Raw genomic sequence first — 19,615 nt, forward strand, 5'->3', positions numbered from 1 at the left:
TTCCCTCGGTCTGAGGTTCCTGCGACCGAGGACATCCCCGAGCGGCAGAGAGTTTGGCATTGCCAGGCCCCCGACATTCCCGACAACGCCGCGCCGCCGAGTCCGGATCTTGTCATTTTGACTTTGGGGGTCCATCCTTACAGATGTTCTACACGTATGGTACGGGATAGATGGGCTAGGCATTTTTCCGCACTGCAGTATAACGACTGTAGACTCTGGTGACGTGAGAAGCATCAAACGGTACACTAGCGTGTAGCTGGGCCGTTAGTCCCCCTCGCTTTTTCACTCCGAGTACAGTCTCGTCTCGTCTCGTGATGTCTCTCTCTCTCTGTGCGTGTGTCTTTTACCCATCATCAGCCACGGACCGATTCCTGCATCACAGTCATCACGCAAGGCGGCCGCGAAGGAGCGAAACGAAGCGGATGCGATGATGCGAAAGTGGGATCCCCTAATTCCCCATCCGCATCACCAGCATGTAAGGTACATCACTCCCCCCCAAACCAAACCCCTGCTTCACGCGCTCGCATCGCTCCGCGGGGGAAGAGGAAGAGGGAGATGACGGCTGGCTGCTCTGTCACTCTGGCAGGCCTGGCCTGATGAGGGGCCTACGATCACCCGCCCGTCGTCGTCGCCGCCGCCGCCGCCCCCTGTACGGATGACGAGGAAGATCCCTTTTTTCTGATGTTGCGTCGATTTGCTTGCTCTTCGAGTCTCTTCCCGCACCCAGCCCAACGCTGATGTGAACGACCAACGACTGACCCCGGTCCGCAAGCGTACCCCGGTATAGGATGAAACCACGGTTCGTATGCCCTTCCCCTCCGCTCTCACCCTGGCCAGAGGATGCCAGATGGAAGCCTTCTACGGCCAAATCTGAGCACGGACATTTAGCAGCAGCAGGTAGTTGTTGTCTTGTCTGCAGTGTGTGCTGCACGCAACGCAACGCAGCCTCAGCGCATGAGGAGCGAGGTGCAGTGCAGTGCATTCAGCGGAAGGAGGATCGTGGAGTGTTGTCGTTGGTGTTGTGTATTAGTCCCACGCCCCCTTATTGAAGGTCAAGTGGACGATTGTCGCTGCTGGCGAGAAGTGAGTAAAAACCCCGACGGCGACGGCGCCTATGTAATGTGCGTATGACTTGTATGTAGGCATGTATGTATGTATGTATGTATGTATGTATGTATGTATGTGTGCATGTATGCTTGCCTGTGTGTGTGAGTGTGATGGATTTCCCTCCGATGAAGGAACGTTTCTGGTTCGTTGGTTCCTGGAGAACTGAGAGATCTTCACTGCTCGTTACCATATCCTATCGTTCTAGGCTCGGTCGGTCAGCCTCCTTGTGTTTGGGTGTGTGTGTGTGTGTGTGTGTGTGTTCCGAGCTCCGTTCTCCCCATTCTCACTTCTCTCTCTGTCTCCCCCGCTCACGATGCAAGGGGGGAAGTGGAGGGGCACGGTGTGCAAACTTGAAGAGAAGGGCATAACTCGACGGCTTCTTAATTTCTGAATCTTGCGGGGAGAGAGCAAGAGAGTGCGAGTGACGTTTGGTTTAGGGGGTACGGATAGATGAACCACGCATATGCCGTCATTGTCACCCGAAGCGTAGTAAAGCAGAAGAGCCAAAAGAAGAGTTGCAGTGGTTGACTGCTTCTTGTTTACCCGTACCCCGTATCCCTTTCCTCCTGTTCTGAGGGTAATTACAAAACTTTTCGGCACACGAGTGATTGGTCCTTGCATGAACTTGTCTCTCTTGACTGTCTGTGTGTACGGATAGAAACAGGACAGGACAGGACAGGATCAGACAGACACGGCTCGACTTTTTTTTTGAGATGATCGGCAGGCTCGGTACTCCGTAGCTTGTTGGGAATATGGAAATCGTTCCCGAGGCGAGTGCGTGTGTGAGAGCACTCAGGCACTCACTCGGACGGTAGTGTAGACTAGATGGCAGAGGAAGGGCCCAGCGAATTCAGGTACCGAGACACCACACCGCAGATACAAGTGCCATCATCCATGGCGAGGCAAGCAAGCAAGCAGCAGCTTTGGATCATGTATGGATGGATGGAGTGAGGAAGAGGTTACACCGTGACCCCACCACGAAATGGGCGGGAAGCATCGCGCGCACCATTGCCCTCTCCCAAGACTACTCCTCCAAGACTACCAAGAGGTAAGACGAAAAGGAAAAAAGCTCGGAGGAAGGATGAGCCCTTTCAGCCTACGGCTCGTTCGGGCAGCTTTCCAACCTGACCTGACCTTACCCAGCACCAGTGCGGCACCACCACATCGACGCATCGCATCGCTCGCTGCAACGCTACCGCTCTTTTCTTAGCTTTTCGCTTCTCATGCTACCCTTGCTTGGTACCCCGGTACGAAGTACAGCTCTCGTCGAATGTGGTGCCTCTTTTCGGAATTCCCTGATGGAACAACACGCACATACACGCGCGCACACACACGTTCACAAGATCACACCAAAGAGTACTCTGTACTTTCCAAAACTCTCGGCATATACCTCACTGCAACACACATTCAACATGGTAAAACGAAGTACCTCATAAAATTGGTCGAACACACAAGCTGGAGAAGAGCTTCCCGTCGTTCCTGGGGACCGGGTGGCCCATGTAAGCGGCCCTGACGCCCGTCGTTCGCAACCTCTCCCCACGTCCATCACGGCATTGACGAGCGTGGCACCTCTTCAGCCTGGCATAGATTGGAAATGACCGGGACTTTTTTTCGACAATAGCTAAGCTAAGCTAGCCTAGTGTCCGATTCTCAAACACAGCTTCTCTCTCTCTCTCTCTTGTTGCTTTCTTCTTCATGTCTCTCTTGGTCCGATCGAATTAAAATGCACGTGGAGATTGGAATCTCGCGGACGTGCCGGACAAGGCCCGCAGCGCCAGGTCAGGCACCCCCCTCCCTCCCCGGAGACTTCAATATCCCAAGTGCCGTGCTGTCAGAAGAGAAGCTACAGGAAAACTAATTAACCAGCTTTTCCGTTCGGTCACGTACATTTGGCATATTACACACACGCCGTAGACTAATCTGACCGCCTTCTTGTCCGCCGCCAAACTCGTTCGATCATTCCGGGGGGAGGGTTTGGCTCCAGCACGTCACCCAAGGCGACTTGGAGTAATAACCTCAGTTTGCGTTTGCCCGTTGGCTGGTTAGCTTAGTTAGCTCTATCTCTCTTTTCCCATCTTAAAATCTTTCGATAGCGGTAGTGCGCCGCGCCAAACCGTGAGCTTAAATCACGCCGCCTCATCACGCCAGATCAGACACATTAATCACACAGACGGCGCCTTCGTTGGAACACTTGGAAGCTCGTTTTCGTTGTTCTACGCGAGCACTAGAAGGCCGCTACCGCTACGTTGTAATCCACTTTTGCTCTTGCTCGAGACCACTAAGTTTCCTGCAACACGGCGAACAGGGCGACTTGGTCAAGGGACCGATGTACACAAGATTGGAAGTGGACCGCAGCCCAAAGTATCCGTACCCGGCGACAGCTTCTGGCAGACGGGCTCGCTCTCAGTCTCTCTCGCCTGTCTGTTCTTGGGTGGAGAACGTGGAAACTGGAATTGAGGGACTGCAGCCTTCGAGAAACCGCATCTCACCTCCCCTGGGCCCTGGCACGGGGGGAGAGCGAGAGAGCACTCTGGAGTCTGTGAACATGCTTTTCTCACTACGGTGGGGAGGTTTGGCTTTCCGCTCATCCCATACCCAAGAGCCACGAAGATAGCTTAGTGTAAGGAGTAATAACTTGCGTGCGTTACGGCGTTGTGTTCTCTGTACGCAACGTGCAGGGCCAAAAGACATGCGCGTTCACTGTTTCTGCCCTCTTCTAAAACATGGCTGTACAGCAAGCGCGGCCCCAGATTCGGTCCAGATTTGGGAATATTTTGGTTCACCTCCGAAATCAAAAAAGAAAAATCCCACATGGCTGACACGCCGCCGTTTTCTCCCCCAATTCCGCCTCGGAAGCGGACAGGTTCCCCGTCTCTCTTTTCCCCCCTTTGCTCTCTCTCTTTCTCTCTCTGTGTGTGCCTCCTTGATTCTGCCTCGAGGGACGCTGTGCGTTGCGGGTAGTTAAGGTTTGTGTGTGCGTATCTACGTGTGCCTGTATCCGTTGAAAATGTCTGTGTGTACCCTTACCACGGTGTGTCTTCCACAGTTCGCTGCTTGATGTAAGACTGGGCAGCGGCGGCGGCGAAAAGAAAGAGGTCTTGAACCGAGGCGACGAAGATCTACTTTCTTGGAGGATCTGCTCATTGTCCGTCCATCCCCTTGCCTCGCCAAACGCAGTCTGCCGGGGTCGGGAGTCATCCGTCGCCCATCAACCCATCACCATGCCCATCGCTTCTGTGTCCGTACCCGTTACCCGTTACCGTCCCCTGCCTTGCCTCTGTTCGGTTCTCCTCTCTGGCCGGCCGCCTCTTGCTCCAGTCCTCGACCCATTACCCAGTCGTCTCCCCGTCGAGGAGGATATTGATGATCGAGGGTGTCCGTGAAGAGACATTGACAGAGTGAGAGACAAGATGTTCCACTCGGCCGGTAAGTCATCAACTAAGTTGCCGCCGTCAGTCAACACACAGACAAGCGCCAATCTTCCAAGAGTCTATACGTCTTCTTGCTCGTTACTGCGCCGTATCTCGCGGAAGCACTCGCTGTCTCTCTGAGTCTCTTTCTTGTCCGGCCCCCTGCAACTACACTAGCACACTACCGCGATCCTTGTTCTCGCTCGCTCTCACTCCCCACCAGATTTCCGTACCCTTCTTTTTCTTCGCGGCCGGCCAACTCAATAGGCGCACACCTAGGGCTCACCCTCCACTCCGTCCCGCTTCCCTTTGGGACGCCCTCCCCCGCAGCAACCTTTCCTCAGGCCCTTTTTTTGGTGTCCGCAGTGGGATGGGGACCAGAAAGCGAGCAGAGAGAGAAAGTGAACGGTGAGAGAAAGCCAGAGAGCTCCAGCAGTGACCGCACACACACACACCCACCACCACCCTCCTCATCGGCTCATCCACCTCCTCCGGCTCCCCCTTGATCGATGATCTTTTCCATTGGCCGTGGCCTCGGCCGGGCTTCTCGACAACGGTCATGCGTTCATCCGTGGAGTCGACACAGAGCTAATGTCACAGAGGGTCCAATGAGCGTCATGCAGATATCCCAGCCGAGATGCCTCTTTCGCTCCTTGATTTCTTTTTTTCTTTACTTTTCCCGAGCCGTCTTTTCGATTCTTTCTCTCTGCCGTGTTGCGTAAGTACGCAGTAATAATGTGTGTCAAGGGCTTGCTCGAGAGAGAGGCATGTATGTGTGATGTCGGAGCCTCGGAGGAGGAGGACCATCTGTCCCTGTGCAATATCGCGTGTATCCGTAACTTGTAAGTACACAGGGAACCTTGAGGTGGTTTGTGATCCCCCTTCGCCTCGATGCGAGATCCATAGTATCATTATTTTTGGGGCCAAGCAGTCAAACCTTCGGCCGCGCCTTTCGGTGCCTGTGCCTGTGCCTCGCGCTTGTGCCTGTCTGGTACCTGAGCTTTTTTCATGAACCCAGCTCTGGGTTCAGGTTCAGGTTCTTTTTTTGATCTCTCTGCGGCCGCACCAAGCCAAGGGCCAGAAAAAATTACTGGAAAATGGGAACAGGCGCGGGAAAAGGGAGAGCCCCCGTTCGACCCTGTCTCATTCCCTCCTCTCCATTGCTCCAAAACCGCCCACCTGGTTCTGTACTGATTCAGGCGTCGACATCAGCCTGCCTATTCAGGCCTTCACAGACAAGGTGACCCCGTTTCACCATGGGCTGCTCAACTCTGCTCAGCTGGCACGCCGCTGCAAGAAATCTGTCATCTCAATCTAGGATCTCTCTCTTTTTGTTGCCTTTACCAACACGGGCCAAGGGTCAGGTATCTCTCTCACTCTCACACACACACTCACACACACACACATACTGTGTACTCTCTCTCTTTCTCTCGCTCGCGCTATGCCATGCTGGGCTGGAAATGACGGAATGGTGTTGGGTAGGTTATAGGTTCCAGGACAGTCAATAGCAGCACGGCATTAGCCATTCAGCCGAAAATCTTAAGGCCATGGGCTTTGGTGATATAGCTGCTACCATCGTCCGGTTCATCTGTCACCTCGCTTTGAGCGATCCCCCAGGCTCAGCCCAGGTCTTCTTCTCGAACACACAGGGTGGACACTGGAAGAGGAGGAGTAGGAGGGTACCACCGTGGGAACTTGGTAGTGCTTGGGAAGAAGACTGGACGTGATGGACGGAAATATCCACACCCATACCACATTTACACGCACAGATGCATGTGGCTCAGCAGAGCAGCAGCATCAACAGCAACAGCATCCCGCGACAAGAGCAACAGCTGGTATTAGCTGCCCACCCACGTTCGCGCGTGCCCCGACTGACTTGTTGATGCCAGGAACTGCTGCTGGTGCTGCTCTCCCAGACCACCTTACCCACCCCCTCCCCCTACCCTACCCTACGGATCCATCCCCTACCCTGCAGTCCCCTTCCCTCCCCGTCTGTCCATATCCACATGGACAAATCTACACCCACGTCCACATCCCAAATACACACACCCACGTCCAAGCCGGGGGCCTGGCGGCGGCGACGGCGGGCGGGCAAAGCTCGATGCCATGCCATGCCTATCCGTACCCGTCTGGCATGGCATAGCATGAGCTGCTGCTTGTGCTTCTACTTCTGCTTTCTCTGCTACGGATACTGCTGCTGCGGCTTTTCTCACTCGAGTCGGCGAGCCTTAAACCATGCATCGGGTCCCTTTTTCAACCATCTCATTCTCCACTGCTACGGTACCTGAGTACCCTCTTCACCCCAGTCATCCTCGTCCTCCTCGACACCACCAGTCAGGTACCGAGTACTCTCGAACCCTCGTCGTTGAACCAGCCGTTATTCCTCTCCCCCCATCGTGGCCAGCTGCTTCTGGCTGCCCGTGCTGGCCCTGGCTCGAGTCCCAAGTCCTCCTGTCCGGATCCAGCCTCGACATTTCTCCGTGTGGATGGCCGTACCCTTCGGTATTAATTCCACCTCTGTCAAACTAAGGAGCAAGGGCTTCCTTACAAGACCGCCTTATTACAACCACGGGTATCCTTCAGACTTGCCATACACAACGGGGCCTGTCAGTTCCAGGCCCAGGAACGCCTCCCAGTCGATCGACCCCGCCATACTATCAGTTGGCACACCCTCAAATTTATACAATATATGATCGATCCTACCTCGTGGGACCTGGGGTAGCCAAGTCCTCTTTCCCTTTTTCATCATCTTCTCTTCCTTTTCCCAAAACGACTTGACGCATCAACGCATCATCCTCTCTCTACATCTATATATCACTCTCACTCTTACACTCTCTCTTTTGATTAACTTGTTAAGAACCATCTCGGGACGGACCCAACTCCAAGGCTAGACACCTTGACCTTCCGACATCAACCTTATCTTGAATCATCAACATAGAGTGCTGTTATATTACCACTATCGGTTGCTTTTGTCGTACACCTTCTAGCTCATCTAGATCTCGGCAAACATCGATAGCTTCCAACACAATCCCTCCAAACACTCCTTTCCCATCTGTCCTAGATTCAACCTCATCTCAGGACATCCTCTCCAGAGAGATCCAGATCGTCCTTGTACCAGCTCGAAACAAGACAACCACCTCATAAACCGAAATCACCACACCTGTCCCAATGCTTGTTACCAGGCAGTTTGACACCACCGAGCAGAGCCACTGGTCCTACAGCAAATTTGAGACCCCCCTCCACAAGGCCCCTACCACTCCTCCACGCATGTCGAACCAGTTCGAAGCTCCGTTGCCCACGCCTCCCGAGTGGCAAGGGCAGCAGTACTCTTACCTCCCAGGGCCGGAAAACAACGTCTTCTCCCAGGCGTACGGAGCTGGCAATGAGACCTCGGATGCGTCGCAACCTCGCACTGCAACCGGCGCCCCTGCACAAATAGAGATCCAGACGAAGCAAGAACCCGGTCTGGAAAACCGTGGCACAGCAGACCCTCTTGGACTTCGTCAAGTGAAGCAGCCCACTCCGGAAGACGAGCCCGAGGACCGACAGCAGCAGCAACAACAGCAGGAACAGCGACAGGCATCGCAGTCCTTGGAGAAGACCGCAGAGCCGGCATCTCATGAACCCACGGCATCAACAGATATGCAGGGCCAGACAATGATCTCGAACCCGGCTTCATCAACAGAGCTCGGTGCCGATGTGTCTTCGTCCCAGATGGACCATGACGAGGGTAGCTTGAGCAAGGACGAGGACGACGACGTGCTTGACGATGATGATATGCTCGACGACGGCGATGGAACCCCACAGACGGCCGCAGAACGGACAGCAGCCCGGAGGAAGATGAAGCGTTTCCGGTTAGTCGAAGCAGCACATGAAGCATTGTTAGCGGCATACTGACCACAACGACAGTCTCACACACCAACAGACGAGATTCCTCATGAGTGAATTCGCCAAGCAGCCTCACCCTGATGCCGCCCACAGAGAGCGCCTGTCAAGGGAGATCCCCGGCCTGAGCCCTCGCCAAGTACAAGTCTGGTTCCAGAACCGGTGAGTCTGCTCGCAACCTTACAATCTCAAAGAGACTGTGGAACTAATCCTGTTCATCCAATAGCCGTGCGAAGATTAAGCGTCTCACAGCCGATGACCGTGACCGCATGATCAAGATGCGTGCGGTTCCCGACGACTTTGACAACGTTCAGGCTCTTCACTCCCCCTACGGCGCGGTCCACGGTCTCAACACTCCCATGTCATCCCCCATGAACTTTGGTACACAGTCATACGCCGACCACATGATTCGTCCTTTGATGGTCGACGTCCGCAGGGCAGAGGGTGGCGAGGAGCACATGTCGTCTACGGGACTCAGCCCTGGATTTGGAAGCATCGGATTCACTCCCCCGGGAACCATGAGCAGCCCGGATATCCTGTCTCCAATGACACCCAATTCGACTGGCGACCACCGCTACGGATACGGCAGCCACCTGTCGCCCATGGGCCCCGGCCCCCGAACCTCAAACCCCTTTGCGCGACAGGGCGCCCTCGAGAACTCCATGTCCATGCACCGCGGCCAGCCGAGCCGACCTCTCCAGCCTCTCCAGCTCCGCGAGACCATGAACCGGTCAAGGTCGGACCTCAACTCTCCTCTCCGCTCCAGCATGTCCTGGAAGGGCGACGCGATCGACTACAGCACATACCACCACGGAGCCGGCGGAAGCCCTCAGCTGAGTGGAAGACAGCAGTCGGTCTACCAGCCAGAGCAGATGAGCGGCCCCTCAAGCAGCGGCCTCCCTTACGAGTCAAGCTCTTACTCCAGTATGCTTTCAACCATCATCTCATAAAAAACTAGTGTCACTAACCCCAAACGTAGGCAACAACTCACCTCCCGGCATGAACTACTCGAGCTTCCCCGGCGGCCCGCCAAACCGCCTGCGCGCCCGCGCCTCATCAGGCACCCTCGGCCTCGACCTCCGCAACCAGTACCGCTCTGTCGGATCCGTCCCGCCCCCAGGCCACTCCCCGGCCCCTCGCGCGACCTCGGCCCAGTTCGCCTACACCTCCAGTCTGCCCTCAGCCCCCCTCACCGCGCCCGTCGACTTCTCCCTGCCCCGCACGCCCGGCGCCCGACCCGGCGGTGTCCAGGACTACTCGATGCCTCAGATGAGCGCGCCCATCGCCGCGCCCAACGACTTCTCGCAGGCCTTCCACGCCAGCATGAACACCTCCAGCTCCAGGACGCCCATGCGCGACACCTTTGGCGGCGGCGGCCCGATGCCGCCTCAGCACCCCCCTCACGGCGCGCACAACGGCGAGTACGCTCAGCAGCAGCAGCAGCAACATCACCAGGAACAACAGCGCGGAGGAGATGAGTACGGACACGAGTTCGGCGCGCTGAAGAGGAAGAGAAGCTTCTCGAGCGGAGCACCGGCCGGACCTGGACCCGCACCCGGACCTCAGGCATACGGAAGCACAGCATAAAGAGAAGTAAAAGAGAACCCAAAAAAAAAGAAGAAAAAACACAAATCTCATGTGGACCATACTTGGAAAGTTGGCCAAACCCCCAAAGATACCCCAAGGCAAAGGAAAGGGAGGAAGAGACAAAGGGAGGGGGAAATCCGGAAACATTCTGCTTTGGTTTTTTGGGTCGGAAAATCTGATATTTTTACCTGTTCTTAGAATAAGGGGTGTGCGAGCGCGCTGCTCCAACGACATGACTCTCTCTTGCGTTTGTTGATTTTGGCCTTTTTTGGTTTTTTGGTTTTTTCGCTTCTTGGGTTTCTTGTATGATGAGACGAAAGCTCACAATTTTCTGTCTTTCTTGTTCTTGTCTTTTTTTCTCTTCTGCTCTATGCACATATTACTTTTTTGGCAACTCCATATATCCCCAAATGACATACAAAAAGGGAGCTTTCTGTCTTTTACTGCAAACTGCTCCCCATCTCTTCCTTTCCTCTTGAGTGCTTCCCAGGACTGGACGTCAGGGTGTTTCTGTTCTTGAAGTTTGTACTCTATCAAAATACCCCCTTCTCCAAACGTCAAAACGTATCTCAATGTGGTTTTTTGGTTTCCGCTTTTCTTGAGTGTTGTAGCAGAACAGGGAAGTTTCTTAGTATATGCAAATACCACCTTGATTCGTCAAAGACTTGATGTGCCTCAATGATGTGTGCTGAACCTGCCGAAAAAGCCAAGCTACCCAGTCCAAGGCGACACCCGTCGGCGCGGATTCAGCCGCCATCACAACCTTGCATCAGGATTCGAGATCTCACGAGGGGCTGGACTACGTTGAGAAACGGAACAGGTGGGAGGAGGAGGGGGGGGGGGGGTGGTTTCAAGAAGAGGAAGGGAAAGAAAAAAGGAAATATCCCGAGACGGAAGAAAGAAGTGATGGGCTGTAAGTATAGCTTCGGTTAGCGAGAGAGAGAAGGTCGCCCACTCCCTTCCATCCCATCCTTGCCGAGGTTTTCTTTCCAACAATTGTGTTTGTGATGGGTTACCATAGACCTTACCTCATGTAACCCTGGACGTCTCGTCTCGTCTCGTCTCGCTTCATTCGCCCTTGAAAACTGAACCGAGATCGATCCATAACCTTAACTACCTTACCCAAAAGCCCTTCCCAAAACACGACTTAGCAGCGAGGACTAGAGAGTAGCTCTCGAGATAAACGGCATGCCAGGTCGTCGAGTGATCTGACTCTGTGAGTGAATCCGAGGAAGGAGACCTCCATAACCGAATGATTCCTCGACCTGCTTAACAACAAGTGCAGTGTAGTTTGCATTGTTGTTGGTCACGAGTGGTTTCCCTCCACTATTCTGCCCCCCCGGTTCCTCATCACCGGAAACTAGTTGCGATCCGGCCGGAGGCTTCCAAATGCTGTGCTCTGGTTGGTCCCCGCTCGCTCGTCCGCTTCCTCCGCCGGCTTCATTCTCGGCGGTGCTGGTCCGGGAAAGGGGGGGGGGGGGAATCACGGGAGCTGGCAAGACGGACGAGCTCGCCGGTTCCTCCCCCACGATCCTACTCTTTTCTTTGCCTCTTGCTCTGGGCTTGCAGCTCAATGGAGGGCTCTTCTTACTCTTGCTCTTGTCAATACTAAGTAAGTAGGCAGAGGGTATATCTTTCTGGCAGCTGTAAGACCCCCCCCCCCTGCCCCCTCATGTACCGCCGCCGGGCCTACTGCAGCTTACCTTACCTACGAACTTAACCCGACCAGACGGAGGCCATCCAAGGCTACTCGGGGTCCTTTGAACAGAGCGATGAGACCCTCAAGATCGAGGATACAACCTCGTAAGGCCGGGAGGTAGTAGATAATGCTACGTAGTATGCCCAAACTCCCTTCTGGCGGAACAGGCAAAAGGATGATGATTGAAGCCATACCAAAGACCTAATGCCGGTAAGCTTTCTCGCCAAGTTCACCCAACTTTGCATACCCTGAATGAGTCCTCCATGCAGTTAGGTTACCCCCCACGCAGCCCCCTCCATTCACTGCTCACGGTCGAGATCGGCTTCGTCGGAGTCAACTCGATTAAGCTTAAGCTCAAAGAAACCGATGCCAACGAGCGTGGTCCTTTCTGAACGCTTACACGCCCCCTCCCCCCTTTCCCGTGAAGCCATGCCTTCCTCCCGGAATGGCGGGGATACCAGTGGCGAGGGACGGTGCCGGTGTCATTCATCTTTCCTCTGTCTCAAAATCGAGAGACGTACCACCATGGCAAAATGGAGAAGTACCGGCAACTTACATACTCCGTCTTGTTTTGTTCTTGGTTCCTGGTCACCTTGTTTGGTGTGCACGCCTCCCCCTTCCCAACCCCTGCCGTGGCTGTCTGTGATCCAAGAGTACAGCCATCAGACCATCACCATCTCTTCTCAGGAGACCGAATGTCATTGTGATGGATGCATTTACTGCTAAGCATCCGAGGTAGCAGCAGTAGCTGTTGTCTCTCTCCAGGTACTACCTCAAGCCACGCTGCGGTATGGCAAAGATCCGCGGCCCTCTGAATCGTGCCGTAAGCATCGGATCTGCCACGATACACAGGTAAAGTCTTGGATCGCGTGGTTTGGGGCGATGAGGATGTGAATCCCTCTGTCCCGACCTATCCTGTTCTGTCTTTGTCCAACTGTCTTGCACCGCTTGCGTGCTGAGGCGAAACCTCTGTGGAGTACAAGAGAGACATGTGGTTTCGACGTTGGGCAGCAGGCGACAGGCCATTTCAAGGATGTCTTTAACGTCAGGCCTTTAGGACTCTACCCCGTATGATGGAGGCGGCGAGGAAAAGAGACATTCTGCGGCAGCTACTTGCTACGGTAGCTCATTTGACAGCAGGGGGATACATGATCCGGGACCAAAACAGGATTTGTGAGGGCGAAAAGGAGAAAAAGAAAGCGTGAAACGAAAAAGGCAGGCCTTTCCCGGATCTGTTGTCTCGGCTGTTGGCTGGCAAAGTTGTACCTGGTTCCGCACCCTATATGTGGCAACTGCTTCGAGCCTTTGACAGAACCGCCCGCTGCGGGTTATCAAATCCTCTCGGTGACAGATGACACAGGCATAGCCTGATTGAACGGCAGGCAGGCAGCCGGCCAATGCCCCAACCTCCCCGAGAGCTGGATAAATTACTGGAACGTGGTATCAAAGTTAAGCTCCAGCTACCCGAGGGACAGAGTATTAACCTTGTGCTACCCCGTGGGGATGGGGTCTGGATGGTACGGTACGTTGTGACCCCCGGATTTTCCGTACTTATGAAGAGAACTGGCGGGCTGTATGTCGTGAGGGTTGTCAGATCGACGGAGGGACTGCAGTAGATGGTTACTTACGCGTGGGTATAATCGGCTACATGTGGCCAAGTTAAAGTCAACCTTTGCCGAAGTAGTACGGAGGTAGAGATGCGCAAGACATGCAAGAGGCCGCGATTGTCCAGGCCGACAGCTTCAACGTAGTTGAGGCGGGGAGGGGGGGCGTGTCTTCATCCAGGCTGGGCCAAGGCGATTAGTTCCCGAGGCGTCAGATCGGGCGACAGCTGGTCCTCGTTTGTCGTATGAGGACGCTTGGCTCGATGCGTGTGTCCGGAGGCAGACGGCCGACGACAGAGACCCGGCCGCCGCAGCATGATAGGTGGAGGACGTAGGGCTCCGCGAGTGCCCAACCACACCAAGGCTCTCGGTACTCTGAGGTACCTCGTTGTTCGGTACGATGCGGGGTTCAACGCTAGGACTGAAGCAAGTTGACTGCGTATTCGGTATTGGGCCCTTTTGTTGACCTTGGGGAGATGCGATGATTGGGTCTCGTGGTTGAGCGACGGAAGTTCCTCATACCTTACCAGTTGCCCTGCAGGAGACGGCCTATCACGGAGGGCGTTGCCGAGAGGACCTGACGGGAGGGTCGGCGTGACCCCCCGGGTTCATGCCGTCGAAGGCTTCGAGTCCAAGGCGAGCCAATGGCGGAAGCTGTCCGATATTGCAAGCTTCCCGTGGCGGGGAAGGGTCAGTGAGCTACCGATCATGGGACGAATCTGGTTTCCCATGTGCCGATAGAAAGAGACCCTCGAAGGTTGATGGTTTCTCTCCGGGATGTGAGTTTTGCACCGTGTCGACCTCAGCCGAGACGATATAGTAACGTAACGTCAGTGTTGAAGGCGACGTCAGGCGAAAGAGATGATGTGAGAGAGACGGTAAAGAGGACGAGGAGTGAGGGATCGTGGGGTTGTAGAAGAGAAGTATGGTGTGAGGCGCACTGACCACCGCCGCATCCTCAATTCCAACGTCCCGTCCTCGTTCCTGTCAATTACACGGTAGTCCCTTCTTCTCGTCAACCAAACAGACTACGGTCAAGATTCTTCAGAAGCCAACGATTCTAAAAGGTACGCCTGTCCGCAGGCTCCTCCCTCCCTCAGCAGAACCGATACTGACTTGCTAAGCGAGCTCATGCCAAACACCAGCGGCTTTCGTATCAGGGAAACTGGAAGCCAATCACAGAGACCCCGATTGCCTAAACGGGCTTGCGGGGCGTGCTGGGCCGAGCGGACGCTGACCGCTCCTACTGCCCAGAATCAATGTGTCAATCCCATTACTGACGCGTAAAAAGCTGTCCAATTGTTACCTTGATCCAGAGTCTACAGGTGTAGTTATGTGAGAGGACCCTGTGTTCTTCCTTCTTTGACACGTTGCCGGGAGGTTCACTGTCACTGGAGCTGAGTAGAACTGGACACGGAGTAAGGTGCATTGATATACTGATCAACGCCAACTAAGCACACAACGTTAGGTGTTGGTATACACGCCAGCAAAGCAGCTTTTCGGCCAGTACAAAGTGCAGTAATCTGTGCTGAATTTCGTACGTATGTTCTCTGGTGGTTGCAGGTAGGTGGAAGGACGGTTTGCACGACCTAGGCCACCTTCAAATCCCCTTTTCTGCCCTCAATCTTTCAACAGTGGTAAATGTTCTTGGGTATCAACTGGTCAAGCATTACGGTATTTCTCTAATACTCTCCGATCTCGGGTCACTTCAACGCTGACCTCAGTCAGCCGTCGCAGCGTGCCCTCCTCTCCTCGTCGTCGTTCCCGCACCCTGCGCACTCCGAGACTGTCCCGCCTCCGCCACGTCCTCCCGACTTCTCCCCGGTTCCTCCGCCGACGCAAAGATGCCATCGCCGTTCCCGGGTACCTGCCTACTACCATGTCCCTCCTCCCCAACATTATCATAATCAGACACCCGCGTCCCGTCCGAATCATCACCCGAGTCCCCGCCCCCGTGGACCCCACCGATACCTTCCATGGTGAAAGGCGACGCCGTAGCCTCGTCGAGCGCGCTCAGCTCCTCGGGAGAGAACCAGCGCGGCAGAAGCCAGGCGCGGATGGGAATCAGCAGCATAATGAAAACGGGGAACCCCACCGCGGCGACGGTCTGCGTGATGGCGAACGTGGCGCCGAACCCGACGAGCTCGATGGCCACAAATTCCCAGATGGCGCGACGCCGGCGGATCTGCTTGAGCGGGTGACCCGGCGGCGTCAGGTTCTTGTCGCGCAGCAGGAAGAGGATCTTGAGGGTGATGCCGTTCCCTTCGAGGGCCTGCACGCCCATGACGAAGAAGAGGCCGGCGAGCACGCCGTGCGGGATGAGGTGGAGGACGACCAGCAGGGGGCCCGTCATCGTGCCGAGGGTCAGGAGGCCCTGGGCCAGGTTGGACACGCGCTGTTCCACCACGTGCGAGGCCTTTGTCACGTAGCTGCCCTTGAACTCGCCCTTTTCGTCCGTCTCGGGTTCTGATTTGCTGACTGTCAGGGAGTCGGTGTGGAACGGGGCTTGCGGAATGAGGCCGTTTGGGAACGGCAGGCCGAGGATGCCCGCCACGCCCGTTGTGAGGCCGAGCAAGAAGAGGTCCCAGTGGAATCCGGCCGGCTTCTTGAGCGGGAACTCGGTTCCCTGTGCGATGAGTGAAGACACTGCAAGCTCGTATTAGTTTTGCGAAGCCTTGGATAGGGAGAGTCGAGCGCATGTTCCTTACCGTTGTGATCGAACCAGAACAAAATGGTCAAGAGGATAGCAAAGGGGATAGCCAGGAAGACATCCCCGACAGGAATGTTCCAAAAGTCCACAAGCCAACTCCTGTCCGCCGTGGGCATGAAGGCGATACCAGTAGGCAGCACCTCCAAATCGACGGGTTCCATCCTGCCAATGTGCACGAACCCCGTAAAGAAGATGAGAGTGAGCGGGGTGCCGTAGTCCTTGAGGAAGACGCGCACGTGGTGGTGGAACAGGCTGCTCCCGCCGACGCCGGCGCAGACGTAGGCGACCATGAAGACGAGCAGGGCGGCGACGATGGAGAGGTAAAAGGGCTCGGCGTCACCCAGCCTCTGGAGGACCTGGATGCCCTTTTGGAGGTAGATGAAGGCCACGTAGAAGCCGAAGATGTCGCAGGGGAAGCGCGTGACGTAGCGGAGCCAGTTGCACGAGTTCGTGACGGCGAGGATCCAGTGGAAGACTAGTGACCACCTGGCCCCCCGTTGAATGTTTCGTCAGTGCGTGATGAGGTGAAGGCGGAAGGGAAGGGAGGAAAGGGTTTGGGCGAGACTTACAGGCCGATCCAGCACATGAATGCTAGGTAGTTTGTGCCGGTTGGCTCCATGATATCGTATACGGTGTAGTTGAAGACGGTGATGGGGCCTGTGACGCCGACAATGACCAGAGGCTGGCAGGCCAGTAGAGAGAAGACCACAGCCCCGAGAACGGAAGCTAGGAGGACCTCGTTGACTCCGTACGTCGATCCCGTGCTCGTAAACATGTCGAGGGAGAATGCCAACGCGGGCAAGATGCTGCAAAGCCGGTAAGCCGAGTGTCAACAAGCCGAGTATCGAGATAACTGATAGCAATAGGCATCGAAAGCAACATTACAACAGAGGATTAGGCACACAGGTCCAACCTTCATCCTGGCATACGGCTGGCTAAACATCATACTTTCCGAGAGGAATGGAAGGATCAGAACCACAGAGGATGACAACGAGACGGACATACTTTGCAAAATACATGTAGACCGTGGCCGGCACCACGCGATAGTCCCAGGCATCGGTCCAGTCACTGACGTAAAAGGGCGCCCGACGACGGAGGTCGTTGACCATACCGCGGAAAAGGTGCACTTTCCACCAGCCGCCGGGTCTGCGCGAGGTGCGGTTGCCGGAGCCGGTGCCGGTGCCGGTGCTGTCGTTCTGTGTGGCGTCCTGCGCGGGCGAGGGGCGTCGACCCGGCAGGACCGCCTTTTCGTCGATAGTAGATACCATGGCCGTCGTTGTCGTCGCCGTCCTTTTCGCCGTCGAGTGGATCAAGTATCGGATTACTTGTAAGAGAGGGCTGGCTTGGCGGTTGGAAACAGTGGAACTGCTGATTATGACGCCTTGCGACGAGAGATGATGGTCTCTTCTAAACAAAATGCTGCAATCAAACAATGCAAAGAAAGCAATGCAAAGATGTAGAAACAAGGGCCAACAACGAGTTCAGCAAAACAGGATGTGAGGCCGATACGCAATCATGTCGGCAGGGAACACAAGAGCCTTCAGATCGTCTTGAAGCTCTGTTTCAACTCCGCCGAACCGGTTGAGACTCTTCGTATACTGAGTGTCGGGTGGTGGCAACTTGGGGAACCCGTGATGCTTGTGGGCGCCCTCGCCCGAGAGGGCGGGTTGGCGGTTGTATTTAAGATGTGTATCCGTACAGAGGGGATATCCGTAGACAGACTAGAGCGACGGGCGGCCGAGGCAAGGTTTCCTTCGCCTCAAGTCTCCAAGAAACCCAACCCGAGCCGGGGAGGGTTATTGTCTCTCAATGACGGAGTGGAGATCGCGGGATCGTCTACGCGCTGCGAGAGTCCAGAGAAAAACGGCAGTGAATACGGGGGGTCCGCAGGTTGAAGTTGGAATTGAGTGGATATCGAAAGAGGTGCGAAATGTAACGACAGACCTGGATTTGGTCGCAGAAGGAGGAAGAAAAGTTACGCAAAGAGACAAGGGGGGGGGGGACAAGACCGAAAAGAGGATGATTGATTTCCTGAGTTCCTGGTCCTGACGGGAAACGCTGAATCTAGATTGGTCGACGAGACAAATTTCGAAGACGACACGGCCCCACCCCGCTGGAGATCTCGAACAGGGAGCGATCTTGGGTGGAATTCAACGGCAATATCTTACGATGGCAATGAGATTATGTGAGTGTTGACCGCATTTCAGAGAAGGGGAGAAAGTGACAGAGTTTGGCATCATCATGATAAAGTTGTCGCAATAGACTCACTCGCACAGAGGAGAGGTGACGGAAAACACGGTTGTGACGGAAGTTCCTGGTACATTACTCCGTACACCACCAATACTTCGGGCAGGTCACAGGTATCCCACCTCACCAGTTCTTCCCTCTCCCCCCCCCCCACCCCGCCGCCGTCGGTCGCCTCCCGCTTCCTTGCCGTCACCGCTCCTCGCCGAGTCAGCGAACCGTCTGGTCACCAAAAAAACTGACAAAGGCCGACCGCCGAAGCGAGTTCTCGCCACGTGCATATCTGCAGTATAGCCGCCCTCCCTTAGGTACCTTGGCACCTGGAAGTTTTGCGATATCCAGGTATATTTTCAGTACCCTACTCCGTACCTGTTGTCCCCCCCCCCCTCTTCCCACCCTTTCCTCCGCCGGCAACCCCAGTCTTGGAAACCCGAAGCAAAATGGGAATGAATCGGCGCTCTTGATTGGCTCTGCTGGAACTAAATTGAAATTCTGCTTGGGCAGAATGAATGATTTATTCGATACCCTCTTTTTTTTGGTTGCTTTCGTCTTCCCACCTACGGGATACCTGACCTCGTACAAGGGAATCCCGCTGCGTGCGCGCGCCTCGTTGTGGTTTTCTTACTGAAAGGGTAAGTAGTTCGTCTTACTGAAGAATTACCAATGACGTCTACGGATACTACGCAGTTAGATCCAAGGTATCCTGCAGTCAACAGTCACACATTAGTTCGCGCCCTCGTGCTCCTCTAGTCCGCCAGACTCTTGCGCCGTTTAGGTTAGCCATCTTCTTACCCCGATGTAAACAAGCAAAAGCAAAGGACGACGGGGCCAAAGTTCACTTGGGCCAAAAGCTCTCTCCAGCTGTACTCTTTCCCGCCAAAGAGGTCTACTTACTTACCTCGTACCAAGAAGTTGGGGTTGCTTGACTTGCGTGAGATCCGTCGGCAAAATTACACAAAACGATCGGCAACCTTCTTTTTTTTTCTCACTCCTTTCGCGCGGCACTTGTATTCGGTGGCGGGCGGGCGCCGATTACACGTCTACCTAGCACAAACCCAGTCACACGGCCAGGACCGGCACACATCTACCCATCTACCTTGCCCACAGGATCGGGACCATCTCCTTCTAGTGCGCCCTGCGCATGCACGCTGCTCTTCTCTCTTTCGTTGTAACTCTGTGTGTGTGACAGTGTGTATGTGTGGTGAACCAATCACTTGCCTCAGTGCCAATCCCAATCCTCGCTGGATATCTCGGCCCATCTTCGTCCCTGCAGTCTCGGGGTCCCGGGTCGCCGGGTTGCGGCACCCAGTCAAGGTTGGATTCATTGCGTTGAGTTCAAAGATGGATGGAAGCCTCTGAAAAAAAGGTA

General features: G+C 55.1%; 5 protein-coding genes across 5 annotated transcripts; 2 read left to right on the forward strand and 3 right to left on the reverse strand.

The window, feature by feature from the left end:
* Positions 1-315: 315 nt before the first annotated feature.
* Positions 316-597, forward strand: CCOS01_00961 (uncharacterized protein; the record flags this gene model as incomplete). The annotated part of the gene is made up of 1 exon (XM_060449157.1): positions 316-597. A coding segment is annotated over one exon (282 nt), but the record flags the coding sequence as incomplete, so codon positions are not given.
* Positions 598-4,089: 3,492 nt separating this feature from the next.
* Positions 4,090-4,251, reverse strand: CCOS01_00962 (uncharacterized protein; the record flags this gene model as incomplete). The annotated part of the gene is made up of 1 exon (XM_060449158.1): positions 4,090-4,251. The coding sequence occupies one exon, from the start codon at positions 4,249-4,251 to the stop codon at positions 4,090-4,092; it is 162 nt and encodes a 53-aa protein (XP_060320596.1).
* A 3,434-nt stretch (positions 4,252-7,685) lies between these two features.
* CCOS01_00963 (homeobox domain-containing protein) lies at positions 7,686-9,989 on the forward strand (the record flags this gene model as incomplete). The annotated part of the gene is made up of 4 exons (XM_060449159.1): positions 7,686-8,371; positions 8,427-8,564; positions 8,629-9,326; positions 9,382-9,989. The coding sequence occupies 4 exons, from the start codon at positions 7,686-7,688 to the stop codon at positions 9,987-9,989; spliced, it is 2,130 nt and encodes a 709-aa protein (XP_060320597.1).
* A 3,441-nt stretch (positions 9,990-13,430) lies between these two features.
* On the reverse strand, positions 13,431-13,851 carry CCOS01_00964 (uncharacterized protein; the record flags this gene model as incomplete). The annotated part of the gene is made up of 2 exons (XM_060449160.1): positions 13,431-13,707; positions 13,820-13,851. Coding segments are annotated over 2 exons (309 nt in total), but the record flags the coding sequence as incomplete, so codon positions are not given.
* A 1,161-nt stretch (positions 13,852-15,012) lies between these two features.
* CCOS01_00965 (uncharacterized protein) lies at positions 15,013-17,270 on the reverse strand (the record flags this gene model as incomplete). Its single annotated transcript, XM_060449161.1, has 4 exons — positions 15,013-15,938; positions 16,001-16,488; positions 16,572-16,808; positions 17,008-17,270. The coding sequence occupies 4 exons, from the start codon at positions 17,268-17,270 to the stop codon at positions 15,013-15,015; spliced, it is 1,914 nt and encodes a 637-aa protein (XP_060320599.1).
* Positions 17,271-19,615: the final 2,345 nt, after the last annotated feature.

This window comes from Colletotrichum costaricense (assembly GCF_030867565.1).
Source record: "Colletotrichum costaricense strain IMI 309622 chromosome Unknown Scaffold_1.1, whole genome shotgun sequence".
Lineage (NCBI taxonomy): Eukaryota > Fungi > Ascomycota > Sordariomycetes > Glomerellales > Glomerellaceae > Colletotrichum > Colletotrichum costaricense.